Source organism: Euprymna scolopes, chromosome 21, assembly GCF_053919585.1.
Source record: "Euprymna scolopes isolate OS-2025 chromosome 21, ASM5391958v1, whole genome shotgun sequence".
Lineage (NCBI taxonomy): Eukaryota > Metazoa > Mollusca > Cephalopoda > Sepiida > Sepiolidae > Euprymna > Euprymna scolopes.
Window position 1 is genome coordinate 100,786,416 of NC_136502.1, and position 18,301 is coordinate 100,804,716.

The following is an 18,301-nucleotide window of genomic DNA, read 5'->3' on the forward strand; positions in this document are numbered from 1 at the left end:
TACTAGAGTCAAAAGAAAAGAATATGCTGTTGGCATAACCCTAGTAATAAACTTCTCAAAGCGGCAATAAGATAAAAATCTGGAAGGGCGTACTTCCTAGAACTATAGAGCTATGCCTCGGATCGACAAAACAATGCCAAACTAACACAGTATGTCAAAGATCTGTCGCTTTGACGTGGGTATGAAATAGATATTCACTGGTGGAGGTATGTTACTTGATCATTTTACTTAGAACTTTGAAAATACAATCCCTTATTTCCTTAATATAAACTTTCGTTCATTTTGTTCTCAATCTACACCTGCTCTGTATTTTTATATCTTCTCCTTGGTAAACTAAATAAAAATTTATCTTCATTTTATGTATCCTCCCCTATTGTGATTGTAGAAATCTTTCTTTCTGCAGTTAACTATTGTGAAAAGCATGCATTAATTCTTTTCACTGACAATATTAACGACTGTGTGCGTGTTTGATCTTGACAAAACTATGCAGTGTTTTCCGCTAGCAACTTGATAATTTCTAATTCTCAAGTTTTGATCGCTTTCAACTCTAAACTTGCTACTAACAATAGTAGCAACATTTGATCCCCATCTGGCATCAATTGAAATGGATGGCTCTCGTCTAGCGGAAGCTCCATGTTTTGACAAGCTTCTGCGCTTGACCTTTACTTTGACCTGAAATGGAATACGTACATCAAGTCTGTTGCGAAGGTCGCTGGAAAAATGGTTGGATCCTTCTACCGCTTAAGATATTTCGCTGCTGATGCAATTCTCTATATAAGTCAAATACGCCAAAGGATGGAGTACTGCTGTCACATCGGGGCAGGCGCAGCTAGAAACAGCTCATCCTGCCTTGACAGTACAATTAGGCTTCGTGACTTAGTGGCGGATGCCTTTTTCTCTTCCCTGCAACCTCTCTCCCACAGGAGACGTTGCGAGCCTGTCGTTGTTTTATCGTTACTTCCATGGCAAGTGCTTGTCTGAGCTCCAATCCCTGGCCCCCTCGCCAATCTTTCACGAAAAACACCCATCTAGCTGAAACCACTGTCAGTAATTTCCCCCGCTCTTTATCTGTGCCTAAATCAAAACGCAGATTCCATGAATAAAGCTTCTTTATTAGAAGTGCACGCCTGTGGAACTCTGTTCCGTTTGCCTGTTTCCCACCTGACTAAAACCTTGATGTCTTCAAGTCCAACATAAACAAATTCCTGATAAACCGCCCTCTTAAGACACTTTATCAAATCTCAACACTAACGTACTGTACACGCAATAACCCTTATCCCCGAGTGGCTTCCGGGCCTTGATAAGTGGTGACCACATTGTAAAAAAAAAAAAAAAAAAATTCGGTTTATTTTCTTGGTTCATTGCAGTTCGCATTCGATTGATATAAGCTTTCGGATTTGACGGTGGTCGAGTGGTTAATAGCACGACTGACAACTTGGGTGTTCAAAGTTCGAATTCAGTTTGTGCCACAAAAATCACTTTCAGTCGGAACGTTGACAACCTCCCCGTAAGTGCGCGATATCTTTTTAGAAAGAATTCCGACCACAAAAAATATCGGGAACCAATGTCAACAAATCTTCGGATTCCTACGATGTGATGGTATAAACTGTGAAACGATGATCGCTAACGTTATACATAGTTTAATCTCAACAAATCCATTCTAATTGCTACAATGCCATTGTAAGTGCGCAAGACCGTTAAATCATACGCCGTCGCCGCTGCTAACATTTTATCGCAGTCTTTATATTCCACGGCGGATTGGCCTATATCCCTTATTAGTGTTTGTTGATTGGCTGCCATATTCGGACTGAGTGGTGTCGTTTAAAAACGTATATTTACGCATGTTCTATAGTTTTAGTCTTGCGAAATATATGAAGAAAATTTGTTCAATGTTTTCTGAAGTAATTTGTGACCAACCTACGTTCAAATCACCCCGTAAATCAAATCGTGTTGCCCCCCCTTTTCCCCTTTTTTTAATTTTAATTTTTATTTTACTATCATAAAACCTAGACATCTCAAAAGCATGTGGACCCGACCTCATTCCGGCTGTGCTTATTAAAAAAAAAAAAATTCTCCACCGAGATTGCTCCAGTCTCCAGACTTTATAACAAATGCCTTAACGAATCTTGCTTTCCTGACTGCTGGTTGGTTGGTTGTTTTTGTTTTACGGCATATCAACCTTTTTCAGGTTATTTAATGCCGAATCTAGTTATTTTGAGGAACGATTTTTAATGGGGTATATATAAGTCGGATCCTATTTAACCCATAGTTGGGACCCTAACAGGTACTACCACTCCGGGTCAGTGGACCTGGGAGCAATGGCAATTAAAGGGTGGCTCCACACTCCCCAAGGCCCGCAAGCTGGGGCCTCACCATCGGATATAGTCAAAGGTCATATCCAGGACCCTTGACTGCTGGGAGACTGATTCTGTATGTTTTCAAAGAACTGACCCATTATCGCCCCCATTAGCCTCCACCCGCTTTTTGCCAAAATATTTGAGTCCTTAACATGGCCTTAGTCCATCTCTTTACAGCTGCTAAACTTCTAACTGATCAACTATATGGATTTAGGCAATCCAGTTCTGCAGCAAATATCCTAACTGTAATCTCTGAACATATATACCATACACTGGACAAAGCAGGGGAGGGTAGAGCGATAGCCCTAGATATATCTAAGGCTTCTTACAGGGTATGGCACGAAGGTCTTCTCAGGAAAATCAGTTCATGCGGTATCACTGGACGAATACTTAACATAATTAAATCCTTAAGAGAAGAATCCAGGTTATCCTCGACAGTCGTACATCTAAATAATGATATTAATGCCGGAGTACATCAGGGGTCTATCCTTTGACCTTTATTATTCCTTTTATTCATAAATAACCTCCCTGATAAATTCTGAGATCGGTAGATTTACTGATGGCACCACCCTCTATAACATGCACGAGGGGAAAACAAATATTTAAGGAAATGACAGAAACACCTCCAATCTGTAGTGGAATGGGGGCATAAATTGATGGTCACATTCAATGCTGTCAAGACTAAGCTGGTTTCCTTCAATAATTACAAGAAACCTTCTCCACCACAAATAGCAATGGCTAAAGATACATTACCTGAAAGTACTTTTAAACTCCTGATTAACGTTCACAGGAAACATGAGTTGGAACAGATACATTGAGAACATTGCCAAGGCTGCTGTGGAGAAGGTGAGCTCTATAGCATGTTAAAAAACTACTTATGCCTGAAAGTATCCCGTACCTCTATAAGGCCACCATTACTCCATTTATGGAATACTGTTAATTTTAGACTGATGCATCTGCTACTTGTCTCTTGCTCCTGGGCGGGGTTCAAGTGTCGCCAACCTGTTAGGTCCTGAACTGTTATAAGCTCAACCTCTGTCCCATCGATGAAATGTTGCATCCCTCTGCCTGTTCTACAATTATTTTAATGGTGAATGCTCTGGCGAACTACAAGTACTTGCACCCCCTCAACGTAAATACCCCCCGCCCAAACACCAAAGTCCCACCCCTACACGGATTCCTAGATCTAAGAAAGCCTTGTACTCCAAGAGTTTTTCCCCAGAAAACTGAACTTTAGAACTCCCTTCTGGGATTCTGCTTTCCCAACTGTACTGACATGCAGAAGTTCAAGTGTAATGTGAACAGACGTCTTGCTGTTCAACTCTGTACATAGTATCCCTGCAACTTATGTCCCCGATAGTAGCCCCCTACATCTAAGTGACACTGTACCTTGTTTAGGGGTGAAAATGGAATAAAAATACGATTGTACACTTGATGACGTCATATTTGGCATTAGTTTCTATCGCAATTTCATTCACTTCAACACTGTACATATTCTTGGTAAATCCATTCAAATAAAATTTTAACTCTTTTTGAATTTAAAGGTAGGAAGTGGACATAAGTTTTACTTTTGATAGTTTCGTAACACTGGTTTCCATTGTTCTTTAGTCCTCTCATTCCATGAATGATGTTTCTGACAAAGAGGGAAAAATTGATGGTTTCTAGGTCGGAACTAATCCATCTCGCACTTGACGTAAGTTTTTACCTTGATATAAGAAACTATAAAAAAATACTTAAAGTGGTTTTATGCCGTGTCTGAAGCAATTTTCATGAAAGTGTTATCACTGCAAAAACTTCACTTTAAATGAGGTATATTTCAATGAAAATATTTTTGACAATTTTTTTTTTTTTTTTTTTTTTTTTTTTTTTTTTTTTTACATTTAAGACCGCTATCAATAAAAAAAAAGGAAAAAAAAAACTGCCGCACATAAATTTAAGCAATAATACACCGAAATTTTCGTCAGAATAATATATTCAAACGTGAAATTTTTCTACAATACAAAAATAAAGTGAAAGAATTTTTAATGTCGAAATAAAATCTCACTGCAGTTCTCTTTAGACTTAAAAACTACTGCATCCTACGCATGCCATCGCTTTCGATCTAAAACCAGGTTCATGATTCTCCCAGATTTTTTCCTGTTGCAATCAAACCTCTAAATTGTCTGCGTTCAGTTCAATTTTGATCGGTCGTCTTTTTCCATCAAGGGTCCATTGGAAGACGTGTTTGGTAATTACCTTTGGAAGAAGCTTAGAATTTTTTTTATTGCTAAAGAAAATTTGAATTATTTTATAAAACACATTCTCTTTTACTAATAGAACAGTCTCGCCCGAAGCTCTGCCATTCGACTGTCGCCATCTTTTATTAAACATTTTTTTTTTTTTTTCAACTATAACATTTGTCTGGCCTTAGGCGAAAACATTTTAATGTTAATATTTGAACAGATTATTGTAACAGGTGTTTTGTCTGGAGCGATATCTATTTTTCTTTCTAAGCAATGTTAATTCCGACATCATGAAACTGTTGCATAGTTTTTAAGTGATTTGAGTATTTTATTTATTTTATTTTTTGCAATACTATATTGAAATCATGACTTAATTGTTTAACTCCATACCACAAGACACCTGTTAAAATTTTAGTCCTAATTGGTATTTAATATTCCAAAAAAAATGTAATTGTTTGACTCCTTAGGGTTAACTCAGGAGTCAATATTCTACCTTCTGACAAAGGAGAAAAACATTTTTCTATGTCGGAAACAACCCATATCACTTAGCTTTTTTGATTTTGGAGTACTTTTATAGCTTATATCAAGTGGCTTCGTGTCATGTCTGGAGCAATTTCTTACTATTATTTCTCGCTCATGTAGTTATTTTAAATGAACCTATTTCAGTTTTATTTGGTGTCCTGCCTGGTACAGGCATTGACATCTCTCTCCCTCGAGGTATTCATGAATTGTTGCTCAAAATTTTTTATATTACCCATGTGTTCAGATGTCAACGGATGTTTCTCGCGGTCGTTCTCTGCTTCTTCTACCCAGTGTTTCCCGTTAAACTTTGCTGGTTGTCGCAGTTGTTTGATAAGTCGGGTACCACATGTCTATTGTGGTAATCCTTACCGAGCGAGATGTTCTGATTCAGAACCCTATCCACGCTGTTTCTCAAATAAAGAGTTTAATGCATTGCCATAGGTTTCTTTGCACTTGTACAAACAGTAGGTTGCAGTTTCTTTCTGTCCGAGCAGTGCACATACTATCGCGATTGTTTTAACCATGATGCCCAGAGGTATTTTCTGTTCAGCAAAACGGAATACGAAATCATAAAATTTCTCCAATTCCTTAATTGGAATTCATTTTTGAGATGAGCATTATATATATTATTTTTTATTTCTGACTATTCTCATCTTTATTAGTTGTTCATTTTTTTTTTTTTTATTGGTTGTTTTTTCACAACGTTTCGGCCAACTATTTCTCTGGCCTTCGTCAGGTGGTAACCGCCACGGATAGGAACATCGAATCTCCTAACTGCATTTTCAACAATCACTGCCATCTGTAGTTGTCTTACCACGTTTTGGCCAAGTAAACCTCTGGCTGACTTGGGGTAGGATTGAAACCGCTATCTTCAGACAATGTGCACCTGGAACCGTAGATTCAACGTTTCTATCAACTGCGCCACGGGCCTCGAAGGGCGATCAAAGTTGGATTCTTTGATCTTATAAATCCACGTTTATTTATTATCTGATCTTCCATAGTCGGGTCCGTACCGATTGGAATATATATTCCTTAATTGGAATTCATTTTTGAGAAAAGCATTATATAGATTAATTTATGGAAGATCAGATAATAAATAAACGTGGATTTAAAAGAGCAAAGAATCCAACCTCGATCGCCCTTCGGGGACCGTGGCGCAGTTGATAGACGTTGAATCTCTATGGTTCCAGGTGGAGATTGTCTGAAGATAGCAGTTTCAATCCTACCCAAAGCCAACCATAGGTTTACTTAGCCAAAACGTGGTAAGACGACCACTACAGATGGCAGTGATTGTTGAGAATGCAGTTAGTAGAATCAACGTTCCTATCCGTGGCGGTTACCACCTTACGAAGGCCAGAGGTATAGTTGGCGAAACGTCGTGGAAAAACTAAAAAATGAACTAAACAAAGATGAGAATAAGTCCAAAATAAAATAAATTAATAAAATTACTTCTGTTTACATCCGTATTACATTAGTCATCCGCTTTTCATGATCTCCCGTTATCTTGATCGGAAGGGGGGGGGCTAAATTAGGTTCTCTATCATACCCATGGGCTTTCCACGGATAAGTGAAGGAAGGAGGCGTCTTGCTTTGTACTTGACAGTACAGCATTGCATTTTTTTTATATTAAAAATGCTTTCATGCGACTGCAGTCATTTACTACGAGAAGTGTATCTGCTCAGAATCTGAACTTCATCTTTGTCTTCAGTAAAGAATTTTTTCTCATGATCGTTTCTTTTCTCCAAAACTTTGTCTAACTCTGTATGTGATGCAATGGCCTACCAACCTGTATACAGATGTATTCGTGATGAGGATTCGTCTGAATTTGTGTACATGTCATTGTTACTAATGTCTATAGTGGTTCTTCACCATTTGAACCCTAATTTGTGTTGCTCATGATGTGTATATATACAGCCGAATGTCTTATGTTGAGGGGACAGGTTGTAATACAAAGACAATTCATAGTACTTTAATTTGGAACTAACCTTTTTGTATTGTATGGTTCATTTCTCGGGTCCTCCAGACGGCTGCAACAACGAAGCATTCCCTAGGAACAGATAACACAACTCACCGGTTACAAAACCTATTCTTTTGTTCCACTCCAGTTAACCTCAAATCCCCGAACACTTGCGAATGCTTTGTTCCTACCTCATCTCTTTGGTTGTGCACGCTTCCTGCACGTCCATCCGTCTTCAATCTTGGATAACTCTTAAATAACCCGGATCTAACTAAAAAATAATCCGGATCAGCTGACCGTACATAAATCATATGTATCCTTAACTCCTCAACTGTCAGGTCTAACCTAATGTTTGTTCTATTTCTTTCAGCTAAAGATTCACAACTACAAACGATTCTATTAGTTTCTGAACGAATGTTATTTGTAAAAATTCCCATGTAACTAAATTATCAAAACAATTCTTAGCACAACAAATTATATTTTTGCTGGCATCCTGACAATCGATGTATAGAGCGTGGGATTCAGTAATAGAGGGAAGATGTATGGTTGTCATTAAGATTTATGGTTTCGACAGTAAAGATCCAAAGTGACCAACGGAATATAGGTTTTATATAAAAAATGTTGAACCCTAACTTCTGACTTTGAAAGTTGGTTTGTGTGTTGGTATTTTTATGCAAATCTCTTGCGTTTCTTTAATTTGGAGTAATTTCAGTTATTAACAAACAATAGTATTGGGTTTTATCATAAATTTTCTATTCTATAGCGGATGTGCCACTGTCATTTTATGCTGTGTAGGTCGTTTTTCACTCCAAACAAAGCGTATTGCCACTTGAATGTAAGGGGTTACTATTTTGGATCGTATCTAACCGGCGACTGTAAGGAGTTAAACAGCAATATGTTCATTCACATTACATTTAAACTTCTGCAGCTTAGTATAGTAAGGACGCGGGAAAACGGGAAGGAATTCCAAAGTCCAGCAGTCCGATGAAAGAAATTACTGGAGTTGAAGGCCCTCCGGAACCCAGGAGCTCTAACAGTGAAGGGGTGAGATTTTGCTACTTATCTGGTTAGTTGGACATATGCACGCTGAGGGGGCACAAGTGCTAGGAGTTCATCAGAGCACACTCCATTTAAAATACTTGTAAGACGGGTACAGGGATGAAACCTTGTGGCGTTGGGGCTTGGCTAAGAGTGAGGCATCTATTAGATTGGAGACTTTTTGACTACATCCAAGAGTGGAAGTCGTAATAGATGCACCAATCCAGACGTGTGAATAATAGGTGCACCAATCCAGACGTGTGAATAATAGGTGCACCAATCCAGACGTGTGAATAATAGGTGCACCAATCCAGACGTGTGAATAATAGGTGCACCAATCCAGACGTGTGAATAATAGGTGCACCAATCCAGACGTGTGAATAATAGGTGCACCAATCCAGACGTGTGAATAATAGGTGCACCAATCCAGACGTGTGAATAATAGGTGCACCAATCCAGACGTGTGAATAATAGGTGCACCAATCCAGACGTGTGAATAATAGGTGCACCAATCCAGACGTGTGAATAATAGGTGCACCAATCCAGACGTGTGAATAATAGGTGCACCAATCCAGACGTGTGAATAATAGGTGCACCAATCCAGACGTGTGAATAATAGATGCATGAGCGAATTGTGGCTTCGTAAAGATAAAGGATAATTTCTGGTGAATAATTTTTGAGCACGGATGTAGCTCACCTTTGCAATTTCCTCAATGTATTTGTTCCAATTCATGTTGCCTGTGAATGTGAAGTAGACTTTTGTACCCTGACAACGCAAAGAGTGCGTTCGTCTACACCTCCCAAGACGTGATGGTAGTTTTCCTATTTTAAAACTTTTCTCCTATGCAGGTAGAGGATTGTCGGAAATCTGGTATTATCTTCATTGGCAGGATGAACCAATCATTTTTACTAGCAGATTTCTGCATGTGTAGTTTATACTTGATAAGGAGGCAAACCCCTTTCAATTTCTGGTTGTCTCTAGTAGTGACTAAGCTGACATGAGGTTCTACTTGATCTAATAGTTTGCGGTAAACTTTTATATGCTAGAATATGACCTGCATAAAAGCAACTGCTTCTATCTGCTTCTTATTGGAATTATCGCACCGGGGAACTTTGTCTAATTTGAAGATGTAAATAGGAGAATAAAACCTATATATTTTTTAAATTACTGAATTTGACATTAAATAACCCAAAAAGGGTTAATGTACCACAAGACAACCAACGCAAGCTGCATGAATAAATATTTGAAGATATAAAAAAAAAAATTCTTGGATTCAGCATTAAATACCCCAAAAATAATTCATGTTAAACAAAAACAACCAATAAACCATCTGATCTGTTTTGATTGTCCCTTTTTCCATTTATAAAATAGTATTTTATGAAGTTTAATTGAATCGCGCATGGTAATTTTATTATAGTAACTATAAAAAAAAAATTGCATAAAATGACATGCTTAAAAGTTAGCTTCACCTTGACTCATCACACACGATATATTATCTGGAATATTGTTTAGCATCCTACCGAATTTTAGACATTCACCTGCTCTCATACATTCAAGCACAGATCTCGTTCTAAAGTAATGCGTCATATTTTGGTCAAATGGGTTAAAAGGGATTGCAAATTGCATTGCTTTTTCCGTTCATGACCTGAAAGTTCATCTCTATTGCAGATATTGACGATGTGATACTCTAAGAAAGCAACCTATCATGAATGTGTGCCAGAAGGGATATTATTGAATCTCTGGCAAAAGTGCATTGAGATTAGTAGCAACTTTCCAGAAAATTAAATTATGAATAAAAAACTGTTCATTTTAATGGTACTAATCCAGTTTTCGTAGCTCTTCAATTTTCAGAAAAATCGAAAAAAAAAACAGAAAAAAAACGAACGTTAAAACCAAAAATACCCCCCCCCCCAAAAAAAAAACGTGAAAATGGTTTAAATAAGCCTGTTTCGATATTAAAATTTAAAAAATCGGTGGGTCCCGGGTGTTTTTGGGCGTGTGGTCGGTAAGAATAAGCGAAGTAAAAAAAACAAAAAAAACAAAAAAAACAAAAGAACGTTACGTGAAAAATGGCTTAAATAACCCTGCTTCAATATTTAAATTTAAAAAATCGAAAAAAAAGATCTCGCACCACGATTCGAACCCAAAACGTTTAAATAATGAACCAACGCACTAACCAACTGAGCTAACACGACGTAAATGAAATTTAATCAGTTCAACTATTTAAACTAAATCAGGTCATGACGTCATATGACGCATGCGTAGAACCAGTCGTCACGAGAGGACTGTTTTTGTTGACCCCCCCTGTAGAAAATTGTTGATTTCGGGGTGAAAAAATTAACGTTTTTGGCCAATTTTTCGATATTTTTCGGGCGAAGGATGGAGCTTCAATATGATACCAAGTTTGTGAAGTTTTGTTCTGTCGAAAGTTTTTAGCGGACACACACATATACACAGATACAAACATACATACACACATTTTCGCTTTTATTTATATATATATATATATATAATATATATATATATATATATATATATATATATATATATATATATATATATATATAAAGATAAGATGTATATTTGTATGTCTGCCTAAAACTTTCGACAGAAGCGACGGATTTTCACGAGATCGGTATCATTCTGAAGGTCGACCCTACGGGCGACAAATATAAAAAAATTGGCTAAAGCATTAATTCCTTCACCCTCAACTGGACCCCTTTCTACAGGTAGGTGTCGCTTTTTTGCCGATATTTCCGAAAGTTATTGTCTTTTCGATTGGCTAGCCTTAATTTAAACCTTCGTCACTTCCGGTTTGGCGATGGATGCAGGGACAAAGACGTCACGTTTTTTCCCCCGTTCTTTTACGGGTTCGAGCTTGCCTGCCTACTAACAATTTTTTTTTTTTTTTTGTGTGCCAACACACACCGCCAAACACCAGGGCAACGCTGGGCATACAATCTAGTTCTTTAATAAATTGTTTTTGAGATCTTTACTTAATTGCTAATCAAGCCATTTGATTCTTATGAAGTCAGGCGTTGAAACTTAATTTACCAATTTAATGTATGACTAATAACTTGTATGTATATTAGTTGTAAAAGTGAAATTTTGCAATTGCTTTTCGAACATCTTTCTATTATTCAACGGCAGTTTTGTTTCTGACTAGTAAAATGTTCTCCTTCCACCTTTCATTACTTGAGCGACTTCTTGGAACATCGTGTGATCATCGTTGTATCGTCTACAACGAAGGAACTGTTCGAGGTGTCACAGTCTCTTGAGAATATACACTGTCAATAGTTTTGCCTGTTTATAACTCCCATCCCTCATCGTCTTGACATTTTCACCGCGCGCCACTTGTCTATCATGTCATTCCCCCTCCTTCACCCTCCCGCCTCTTCTACAGGCGTCTTTGAATTTTAGATTTTGTTTGGAACTCCAATACTCTGGCGAATTCATGTTTACGCAAATAACTCTTCTGATGTGCTGAATATCATCAGGCTGTCGTTCATATCTGTATTTAAATATTTTTACGTTTATAAACGTTATCCATGGACACGCGTGCTTCTAACTACCAGCTGTCGTCAGCATGGATTGCTTTTCCAAGCCCATGACTGCACAATCCGCAATCTTCAGTTTTACCAGTGAGCTATGAAACCCCGTCACATTTTATGCACGGTTTTATCGCTTTTATTTCTTTTAGCAATATTAACAATTTTAAAGGCTTTTTTGCGTTTAATTTTGCTTACCTAAATGTTCAGGAATTACCTGCCCTTTGTATATAAATGCGTCGCTCCTTCTATTGACGGTCCTTTATGACTTTAAACTATATCACATAATGAGGTCTCAGCTTGCAGTCTTTGGGGAATGTGGAGCCACCCTTTAATTGCCATTGCTCCCAGGTCCACTCTGACCCGGAGTTGTAGTACCTGTTAGTCCCAACTATGGGTTAAATAGAAACCGACTTGAAAAAAATATATTCTATAAAAAAAAAATTCTTGAAAATCACTGGATTCGGCATTAAACAACCTGAAAAGGGTTGATATGCCGTAAAACAAAAACCAACCAACCAACCTTCTATTGACGAGACTATTTTTTAAATATTTAACGTGTTTTATACCTTCTGTCAAAGGAGCAACATATTTTTATGCAAAAACAAAAGGTGGTTAACTCCCCCATCGCTTAGGTAAGCTAAATTAAAAACACACCGCGTTTCAAACGGTTAATATCACTGAAAACATAACCGGTCTTATGTTAAAATAAATCGTTAAAATTTGGGGCAAAAGCGAACGAAAAAATCCTGCACAATCGAGTATATGGCTAGTTAACTTAATTTAAAAAAAAAAAAAGCTTTGCATCACTCATGTCTCTTTATGAAGATTAAAATCAAGATGTACTAAACTTAATGTCTAGAATCCGTATTTAATTTTTTATGAAAAACTATTACATGCTCTTGACTCTAGACGATATTTCAAATTGAAGGCTTAACGGAACTCAAATCGATCCATAATTGAGATGCGAAGATTTCAAACTTAATGTAAATCTGAAATTTTCTAATCGTAAATTAGGTTCGTATTATGCATTGTAAAATCCTTAAAAATACTCAAAGAAACTTGAATTCAGAAAAATGGGATCAAATATTAAAATTTCAAAACAATCTGGGTGGGGGTATCTGAATTTTATGTATGTCTTTGCCCCATTTTGCATAAAAATAATTCTAAATATAGCCCACATAACCCACCCGCATGCTTAGCAGCTGTGTGCCGAATTCGTCACACAGCTGTTTCTGTGTGGTTGTATCATAGACGGAGCAATGATTAAGCGTGCCATTCTTGATCACTCCAAGACGTCACTTCTTCCTTCCTGTATTCTATCCGTTCTCACGATATTCGATTTGATCTCATTTGTAACCTTTCTGATTCATATCCTAATCGACACTATAGCTGACTTGCATACTCGAATATTTCACAATCCGTTCCATTATTCTGTTTGACATTGGACCACAGCTGCTCTTAATCACTCGAGATATTAAATAATAATGAATATTTTCTGTTTTTAAAATGATTGTTCAGATGTTAACAGATAATCACATTGACTATAGGTTTAACCTGAACGGAATCACTCCAGTTTGTCCCCCCCATTCCCTGGATTAAATAAATGGTACGCCATGCAAATTCCAGAATTAAACAAGATAATCCTGTATGGCGAAAGTTACATCGACTGAAACGTTGTGAAAATGACATTAAAGATGAGAATGGCAATCCGAAAAATCCAAATGAGACGAAACTTTGGCCCCCCCCCCCCAAGACTAAAAAGAAAGAATACAACACAAATAGGCATTCTTTTCAATACCAAACATCTAAAAGGACATTGGTTACTTTTTCTGCAAATCAACAATAATTGGTAATGGTTCTAGTCGTAATAATCGCAGGCGCGGGGAGTGTTTCTTTAAAACTGGTTACACTCGATGGTAGAGATGGAGTGCTTGATATGGCGGTTACTTCTGTCCGATAGTCAGTAGTTGCCTAGTCGATTATGCTTTGGTTTTATGTGGGAGTTACCACTTATCCTTGAGTGGCCTTCAAGCCTTGATAAGTGTTAATGAGTGTCGGGTAGCCGGTGAGACAACACTAATGGTAGAAGTTGGGTAGAATTTAAGAGGACAATTCAACAAGAATTTGTCGGCACCCCCCAACGAAGGACCTTTGTGGCCTTCGGGCCAAGATAAGTTCCGGCAGATGCGACACTCAAAGACTATTGCCCTTGTGGCAATCTTTTGGTCCATGTAGGGGCAACCCTGTATCCCAAATGACTCTCGCTATCCAGCTCCCATTTCCCACCTCTCGGGAGCTGGCCGCCTTTTCCCTTCCCCCTCTTCCCTTCCCCCTCCCCTCTCTCCACATTAAAAAGCGGCCTTGTGCCTAATTTGCTCAGTAGGAAAGCAAATACCCCCCCCCCCGACGAAGGGGTAATTTACTCCCGTTAGTTCGCACCTTTTTCAGTTTTGAATTTTTCTGAAATTTTGCACAAATGTTTGTCATGGTGAAAGTTATTTTTTTTTTTTTTCACTCGTGGAGGACCCTGCGTGCTCTTGTATATATTAAACTTGAAGACCAGCTAGAAAGCAGAACCGCGGTGGACAGTCTTAGTAAAGAAACTTTCATGGGATCTGCGTTTAGAGTTGGGGGAAATTGTTGACGGTGGTTGTAGCTGGGCAAGTGTTTGTTGTGTAGGTTTTGCAGGGGGGATGGCATAGATTGAAACCAAGTTGAGCATTTTGCATGCGATAGAAGAGCTATACTGGAAATGTATTTTCTGTGGAAGAAATGTTGATCGGTTTGTGTTGTATTCTCTTCAGCATACAGGGATCAGCTTCTGCTAAGGAAATTGCATCTCATTTTGAAATGTCTTGGCGTTGCTTGTCACAAGTTTTGAATAGACTTGAATTAAATGGACAGATGTGAAATCTTTAAAAAAAAAATTGTACAGTTGTTAGATAATTTTATTTATTTTTCTATTTAAAGGACCAGAGGCTCCACGAGATTTAGATTTCCGTGTTGTGTACATTTCTGACAATTCCTCGAGTATCTTTGTTACATGGCAATCCCCACAACACGAGTCTCCCGAGAACGAGATCTTAGGATACAACTTGACGTGGAAGAAAGTCGTGCCTCTACTCGAAGCACCGTTCGAAACACCAGAAAATGGTTCGTTCGAACTTGACAAGGTGAGAAGTCTTCAAGTGCATTATTTTATTTTTTTAACACTTGTTGTCACACATTGACACTTTTGGGGATGACGTTTGGTCTAACACCGATTTTCTTAGACTAACCTCAAACTCTCCTACAGCTATTACGGATTTTATCTTTTACTATTTTAATATAATGCAATTTCTTACTAGAAAGGCAATCGTTTGTGAAGATACTTAAATCCTATTTGGTTATTTATTGTAAACAAATTTGACAACTATTCAATAAAACGATCATTTCAATGGGAGTTTCTCTTCATTTGAAGAGTTTATTTCGCGAAGTTATTAAAATAGAAAACTAAATGTTCATTTTGGATAGTTGTACAGTTTAATCAAAACATAAAAAAATGAAGATATTGAAAGTTATATTGTACGTACCCGTTATGGAATTAAGTTCTCTGAAAAATTCATTTAATTTTTATTTTATTTTTATTTTTTTATTTTTATTTATTTATTTATTTTTTTTTTTTACAGCGGAAAAAGTTGGACAGCGAGCTGAAGGTAACCAGGTTTTAATTTTTGGATCACGAGGAAGGAAGGGGAGCACCACGGGTAAATAACTCAGTCCAAAGCGTCGGCACCTCATCTCCATGTTAAGTAATTGCGTCTCTTCCTGCCTCATGGTCTAAAAATCGAAACCTGGCTACCTTTTGCTCGGTATCAGAACAAATTGTTTTTCCGCTGTAAAAAAAAAGTTAAATTTTAATTCCATAACGGGTACGAACAATATAACTGTTTCAATATTTTCATTTTTGAATGTCTTGATTAAACTGTACAAGTACCTCCATTTTTAATTAAATGAATGCAATATTTTATCTGAAACTTTAAGTGGTATACAGCATTTGTAAAGAAAACTGTTGAAACAAAGCTGTATACCATCGGAAATCCCAAATTATTTTTTTTACTTTTCCTTTAATAAAAATTAACATTTGTTTGTTCTGAAATTTAATTTCAGTTTATTCAATATGGAGCTCCCCCCCCCAATAAAATTGAGGAAGTGAGGACTAAATATGACCTTGTTCACCTTTTTTTTTTTTTTTTTTTTTTTTTTCAACTTTTAACAATTTAAACATTTGCTATCTCGTCTTTTTACTTTTCCTCCACCTTTTTATGATTTTTTTGTCTATTTTATAGACAATATTTTGTATCAAACAATGTTGCACTAAAAGTTACCTAAATCCCCAGAGAACTGCATTCATTTGCAAGCAACAACGTAGTTTACCCGAAACGTGATCGACGTTTATTTCACTACAATAAATTCAGTTAAAAAAAAGACCATCTTTTAATGAGCTAATAAAATTTTAATATGCTGCGCTGCATTTTGCTATTTTATCAGTCATCAAAATGCTTTAAAGTTTGTTCTTGTCGCCAGTTCGTCGTTAGGAGTTCGTACTGTCATGATATGGACAGGTAAATGAATACATACAAGAACAAGTCCGTCATGAAACTGCCTACCTCTACCTAACATGATTGATTGAAGTCTCATTTTAGACCTCGCTTCTCCCTGTTGTATGTATTTCCTAATTTGTCATGTAAAATAACTAAACTGATCAGTTTTTTTTTTTTTTTTTTTTTTTGCATCGTGGTTAAAGGATCTGATCATATTTAAAAAAAAATCGATAGTTGTAATTTCGTTATAATTTCGAACATGATCAATCGTAACCCCCCACCACTTTCCACCTTTCTCTTGCTTTGTTCGTAAAAAATTGTCTCTTTTTGTCTTCATCTGTCACTTTTTTTCACGTTGTAAATGTTTGTATACCAAAATCATTTCACTTTCAGCACAATTTAAGTTGCCTTCTTCGCGATCTCCGTCCGGGTTTTAATTATGCCATTTCAGTGACTGCAATTTCTAAAGGTGGAATCGGTGAAGCCGCCAAAATAATTGGTAAGTTTCATTTTATTTCTCTGCATTTCTTCAGATTGGATGAGTTTTAAACATTTCAAAAATCTGTTTTCACCAGCCGAATGAAACTTAGATTTCTTACTTCGTGAGCATTAAAAATAGTTTTCCATTTTCCAACGGATAGAAAATGTCAATATTTATATATTCATAACTTATAAAATTCATGTGATTGCCTAAATGTATTCAACATAGTTTTTCAAAACAAATGATCAAATTTGAGTATTTGACCTGTAATTTAGATGTTTAAACACATCTACTAGAGATTGAATATTTTACTCTTTAACATAGGTCATCTCTAAATGCTCAATGGCACAATGTCTCCCAATGCGACTGTTAAACACTATATTCCTTCTTATTAGATGAGAATACAAAACTATTTACAAAAACAAATGCGAAATGAAAGGAAAGATTTTTCAAATTTTGAAATAAAAATACTCTATTTGGATGTGATATTTTTCACTTGTGTCTACGTATTGAATAAATAAAATGGCGGTTATATTAAGTTATCAATAGGACAAAGACGTTTAATTTGACACCATGAAGTTCAATGTTTGTGTGTGTGTGTGTATATATATATGTGTGTGTGTTCGGGAGTCTGTACAACTCTTCTACAGCCCACACCATTGAACCTATTATGGCCAAACCTGGTAAAAATGATGGTCCCCTACCTAGGAATGGTGCCCACCATTTTTCAAGATCAAATGTTAAGGTCGGGACTTTGATAGTGTGTGTGTGATATATTCTATATATCATTCAAATGATGAATTAAATAAAGAGCATATACAAAAGGTATCAATGACTTACATTTGTTTTAAGACAGTGCTCAAGTCAAACGATGAATAGATCTATCTTAAGAACATCATTCACTGTCTCTAAAAATTCTACCCCCCAAGCAAATCACAAGATCCATTGACAAATACCTCAGTAAATACTATTATAATCCAAAAAAGATTACACGAAAATTCGCCGTATTTTAAAAAAATTTATGACAGAAATAACTTCTGTTCAAAGGAGGTAAGTCGTACATTATACACTAGTCTTACATTCGCGTGGAAAGGTTGAGTGGTACAACTGACAGTTTCACTGGGTCTAAATTTGAATTAATACTCAGAAGTCCCGACCAAAATGAATTACAGGATTTTTGTTTAAATTAAGAGAACGCCGTTTTATTTTAGTTTGTGCGGATCTGTTACACTTAATTGTATTGCATTCTATAAATTTCATATATATATATATATAATGCTTTAAGCAAACTACATTGACATTGTGTGACTTCATTTTTTTTTTTTTTTTTTTTTTTTTTTAACCAAATAAATATTTTTGTATATATCTTAGTTCTAACTTATTTCTCTTTTGCGTCTATTTTCGTAGCTGGGTAACTTTGAAAAATCGCTGTTGCTGATATCGTGTGGTGTGTTGGAGAGGACTCTAAACGCTCATTGGCAGCCTTATAATCTTCAAAGGAATGAAGCCTGCCTGTTTTTTACGTTCGTTAACTTAAAGAAAAACTAATTTTTACTCGTCTCAAACACTGCAACGCCGTTGCAATTAAC

The 18,301-nt window shown here is 36.7% G+C and overlaps 1 protein-coding gene across 1 annotated transcript in view; it reads left to right on the forward strand.

The window, feature by feature from the left end:
• LOC145242630 (uncharacterized) overlaps positions 1-18,301 on the forward strand; it is a 173,765-nt gene that overhangs the window by 89,495 nt on the left and 65,969 nt on the right. The window contains exons 10-11 of the mRNA XM_080105749.1: positions 14,619-14,821; positions 16,625-16,730. Of these exons, the coding sequence (XP_079961875.1) occupies positions 14,619-14,821; positions 16,625-16,730 (309 nt within the window). The remainder of the gene's footprint in view (positions 1-14,618; positions 14,822-16,624; positions 16,731-18,301) is intronic.